This window comes from Rhizophagus irregularis, chromosome 16 (genome assembly GCF_026210795.1).
Source record: "Rhizophagus irregularis chromosome 16, complete sequence".
Classification (NCBI taxonomy): Eukaryota; Fungi; Glomeromycota; class Glomeromycetes; order Glomerales; family Glomeraceae; genus Rhizophagus; species Rhizophagus irregularis.
Genome location: NC_089444.1, coordinates 1,158,770 through 1,164,222, shown reverse-complemented (window position 1 = coordinate 1,164,222; position 5,453 = coordinate 1,158,770). Strand labels below are relative to the sequence as shown.

The window sequence follows — 5,453 nt, the reverse complement described above, 5'->3', positions numbered from 1 at the left end:
TTTAAATGCATTCACAATGTGCATCAATTTGGATTTAAAATAAAATACAAAACATAAATAGTTAGAATTATAACTGAAACAGAATTCATCAACAAACCGCATTTAGAGGTACAAAGCAACTCGTTTTCATCTTTTTATGGAGATTGTTGTTTGTTTATTTTATTTATTATCAATAATATAGGTGAAGCACTTGTTACACCAATACTTACATATGAATCTCCAATTCGGGTTGTTTGTCATGTGATTATTACATGAAATATTTGAATTAATTGGATAGATTAAATTTTTTTTTTTTTTTAAAGGAAAAAAAAATTTTTTTTTGGGAAAATATGTTGTCCGATGGTTACAGAATTTGCTTTCCTAATAATGCAATTTATTTAAATATGGGAAATGGTTTGATTATCTTAGATTTTGAGAAAAAAGAGAGAGAATAGAGAGAGAAATTTCATGAAAAAAAAATGGTTTAAAAAAGTTTTTTTTGAAATTATTCTTTTTTAAGTATATGTTTTTTAATTATAAAATAAAAATTTTGAAAAAATTATTTTATTTCCATGATAAGGTTTTCATTTTGATCATTTTTTTTTAAAAGAAAGTTGATAAATTATTGGTTAAGAAAATTTTTTTTAATACTAACCAAAATATTAGAAATGTTTAATAATAATGAGTTTTTTTTTTTTTTTTTTTTGACATTTAGTTAATAAACTTGATAATATCGTGATATAATTAATATCGGGGTTATAATAATATTGGGGATATAATAATATCGGGATATATATAATTAAGTTCCGTCTCCCCCACTTAAAATAAACTTTCTCAGGGAAAAAAAAAAAAAAAAAAAAAGATTTACTGATTGTATTATTTAAATGATCACATTTAATTCGCCAAAAACCAAATTTGGATTACAGAATTGATCGTCAATAAAATTTTCTTTGATGCAGTGACTACATAAATTTTCTACCACGATGATTATTAGCCCCTCGCATCTTCTTGTTACTTTAACTTCAATTAAAGAAAAAAAAAAAAAAACTAAAACACTTTTTTTTTCTTTATCTACTTTATTAGGAATATAATTTAATATGAACATTTATAATTTTTTGATAATGTAATCATAATTATGATTGAATGATTGAAAAAAAAAAAATTATTAATTTAAATTCTTTCACCGGATTTTTCCTTCCATCTTTATTTGTGAAAATTATTTAGATAGAACCCCTTGAAGTGGCGCAGCAACAAAAAAATTGGAAAATTCACGAAATTTGATAAAATAATTTTCTTATCCCTTAAATATTATTATTTTAATAAATAAAAAAAAAATTAAAATATTGAAAAATATTTTAATTTTCTTTAAAAAAAACAACTTTATTTTTATGAAAAAAAAGTTCTAGAAAAATCCAACCAAATTAAAATGAACCTAGTGAAACCAAAACGAAAGAATATGAAGAAGTTTTGTATAAAACTTAAATTGCTCGTGATCTACACGCTTTTTTTTGATTCCTTGTTTCCTTTTTAACATCTTTGATTTTTTTTTGGGGATCTACTAATCAGGTTTACCATTCAAATGTTCCCTTCGCCCAATTTCGTTATTTACCAATTAAATAATATAAAAAATTTTAAATATTTTTTTATTTTATAATCAAATATTATGAATTCCTTATAAAAAATTTTTATTAAAATTTTAAAAATAATTATTTTAATGAACTAAAAAAAGTATATGTTTTTAATATTATCATGTTGAAATATTATCTCAATCAAACTTTTTTTTTTTCTTTTTTCACTTTTACTCTCGCTCACCATATTTTCTCCATATCAGGTCATCGGTGTTCAGATCTTTGCATGTTAACATGGGGCCTAAGCATGTGGCACAATTCCCATGAAACAATAACGTCACATTAGCAAGCCTTATTGCATAATGATAAACTGATATAAAATAAATTGACCCAAACCTAGCCTTTTCTATTGTATTTCATTACAACCCTTCCCTTTTTTTTTATATATATAACTACAAACTTCTTTCTTCCCAAAAATTTTATTTTTTTTTTATTTTTTTTTCATAAAAAAAAATTTTTTTTTTTTTTCTTATCATCTTTTCATTTTTTTTTTCATTTTTTTTTTCATTTTATTTCTAAACATTCTTCTTATTATTACAGATATTAATTTCCCCTTTTTTTTATAATAATATGAGGTCATCGCATAATCATCAATCAAGAATAGAATCTGTTACTGGTACTTGGTGTGTTTATGTTGTTTATAATCCTGATAGGTCAAAAGTTTATGTTGGAACCACTCGAGACTTTAAGGTAACGAAAAGAAAAAGAAAAAAAAAAGAGCGAGGCCCCTTAAAAATAAAAAAAATTATATATATGAATATACTTTGTATATATATATGTGTATATATATTCTTTTTTTTTGAAAAGAAAAAGTTTTTTTTCTTATCATTTATATAATAATATTAGTATCTATACTTTAAATAAAATTGTTACATACACAATTTTTATCATTTTTCTTTAGGACCGAATTAAAAAACATAATCGTCCATCATCAGCATCACCTTCTACCGTTGAAGATGAAATTGACTCTTGGTTGCCGGTAATCGCCATCACAGGATTCTTTAATAAGAAAGATGCACTAGATTTTGAAAAAAATGTAAAATCTACGGCAAAAAAGAAGGAATTCACCGAATATGCATCATTATATCCGGGTAGATGCCCTCCATTAGTATTAAAACGTATTATTGCCATTAGATGTTTGTTGTGTGAATTTGATCTTTATTGGAGGGCACCAAAAGGAAAAAGACGTCGTTATGTATTACATTGGGGGAGTTATATGGATAGGGATCAAAGACAATCGAACGTGTTGAAACATTGTCCTTGGTCAAGGCTTGGAAGATATGTTAAACATAAGACAATGGATTTATCTGAGGATAGACCTCTCGCACCAGAGACTGATTCTTCAAATGTTTCTGTAACTTCTGAACATACCAATTCTAGAAAAAGAAAAGTCGTAGATGATGATGATGTTGATATTGATGATGACCATGATGACCATGATGAGAACGACGACGACGGTGATCAAAGAGAATAAGTTTATAGATAGGATTTTAATAGAGAAAGGGGGGGTGGAGAGAATATTACTGCTTGCATTTTTCCTTTTTTTTTGAGAAAATTTTTTTTTTAATTTTTTTTTTTTGCATTTTAATTAGAAATTATAGAATAAATCTTATAAACAAAAGATGAACAATTATTTCTATAAAACTTTTAAGATACTATGATGCAAGCTTTTCTTTTCAATATATATATATATATATATAAATTAATACATATATACCTAATAATCTTATAAACTAAATTGACAATTATATTCAATTTTTTTTTCAAATTTTTTTTCCTTTTTTCTTCCTTTTTTTGCAAAGTTATAATTATATTGAAATTTTTTTTTTACATATATAGTTTTAATTAATAGATTTTATAATTAATTCATTACTGGATTTTTTTTTCGCTAAGAGAGTAAGAGAGTAAGAGAGTACTCGCTTTATTCGTAATCGCAATTACTGCGCCATGTGCCACATTATTTTTTCATTGTCTTCTTTTCATAATATTTGTAAAAAAATTTTTTTTTTTTCCTTTTTTTGATTTAATATATGTTCATTTTAATTAAGGTAAAAAATAGTCATTTTTATAAGATAAAAAAAATAAAGTTTTAAACGAAAATCTTAAAAAGTTATACAACCGTTTCAAATTAACTAAAACGAATTAAAAACGAATTAAAAAAAGATTTTAAAATCCGAATTAAAATCCGAATTTAAAAACCCCGAATTACTATAAAAATACAATAAAATATATATATATAAAAAAAAAAATACTATAAATTATTATAAATACTTTATAAATACTTTTTTATAAAATACTTTTATAAAATACTTTTTTTAAAATACTTTAAAATACTTTAAAATAAGGTTTTTTATTTTTAACTTTATTCTAAGGTATATAAATTTTTTTTGCCTTTTTTATTTTATTTTGATATCTGATTTGCATCGAATTTTAAACATTTTTAAACGCGAAAAAAAAAAATCGATCCATCTTACTTTGTCACACACGTCACACGCATTTTTTTTTTTTTTTTTAAATTAAAATTAAAATAAAGCGGAATTTAATTTGATTTGATTTTGATTAATTTGAAATCAGTTTTGATCTTTTTTTTTTTTTTTTTTGATTATAAGTATTATATAGTATTCGATTTTATGATTTACATTTTACTCATGAAAATTTTTTTTTTCCTCCGAGAATTTCGTCTTTTTTTTTTTTAAGATTCATAACACGAATGTGATGATTAACAAAATATATAACAGATAATATAAATAAATTTATGGATTTTCATCAAATAATGAATGCATCATCATCATTATTTATCGTACATTTCTAATTGATTAACATTTAACATAAATTTAACATAAATTGATTTGAATTAAAAAATGCACCAATATATTTCATTCATTTTTCTAATTTTGTTTATAAAAAGGAAATTTTTTAACGAAAAAAAAAAAAGAATGAGAGGGATAAATTACTTTAAATGTTTTTTTTTCGATTTTCAAAAAAAAAAAAAAGAATGAGAGGGATAAATACTTTAAATGTTTTTTTTTCGATTTTCAAAAAAAAAAAAAAAAAATTTTTTTTTTTAATTTGTTTTTTTTTAATTTAATTTTGATTTGTTAACAAAAAAAGTTTTTAAGTAAAACGTAAATAAAAAGTAATATAAATATTATAAATATGAAAAAGTTATATATCATCACTCATCACTTTTAAAAAAAGTTATTATAAATAATGAAAGTATATAAATTATATAAATTAAATAACAGATAATAAAATAAATTTATAAAATAAATGTTTTTATATTGTACAACTTGATAGTTTATTATGTCATACATAACAAAACCTATTACTTTATTCGTATAAACTGTACAAAAATTATTTCTTGTATGATTACCTGAATTAAAGTTTATATACTTTATACGGTTAAATGAAAAAAAAAAAAAAAAATAATCATTTTTTTTTTTCTTTTTTTTATAAAAAAAGGAAAAATTGAAGGGGGAAAATGATAAAGGGAATGAAGGAATTAATGAAGAAATTAAGGAAATGAAATGTTACAAAAAAAAAGAAAAAAAGGAAAAAATTAAAATTAAAATAAAATAAAATAAAAATAAAAAAATACAAAAATAAAATAAAATAAAAAAGATAAAATAAAATAAAATAAAAAAAAAAGGATAAAATAAATAAATAGATTTTTAAAATAAATAAATAAATAAAAATAAATAAAAAAAAAAATTCTTATTATTATTTATTTATCATTATTATTTTTTATCCTCCGTCATAATTTTTTTTTTTTTTTTTGTATAATCCGAATTGAGGCTTATAAAAATTTTGAATATATATACACTTTTGGGTGTATAGTATACATAA

General features: G+C 21.4%; 1 protein-coding gene across 1 annotated transcript; it reads left to right on the top strand.

The window, feature by feature from the left end:
• Positions 1-2,122: 2,122 nt before the first annotated feature.
• Positions 2,123-3,719, top strand: OCT59_008020 (uncharacterized protein). The gene is made up of 2 exons (XM_025315108.2): positions 2,123-2,297; positions 2,509-3,719. Exons 1-2 carry the CDS (start codon positions 2,178-2,180, stop codon positions 3,079-3,081), a joined length of 693 nt encoding a protein of 230 aa, XP_025183607.1. The 5' UTR covers positions 2,123-2,177; the 3' UTR covers positions 3,082-3,719.
• Positions 3,720-5,453: the final 1,734 nt, after the last annotated feature.

What these genes read in the sequence shown, in the direction of transcription:
- OCT59_008020 (XM_025315108.2), top strand. Translation starts at nt 2,178, where the DNA reads ATGAGGTCATCGCATAATCATCAATCAAGAATAGAATCTGTTACTGGT. An exon ending in GAACCACTCGAGACTTTAAG is followed by an intron (nt 2,298 to 2,508) that starts GTAACGAAAAGA and finishes ATTTTTCTTTAG; the next exon opens with GACCGAATTAAAAAACATAA.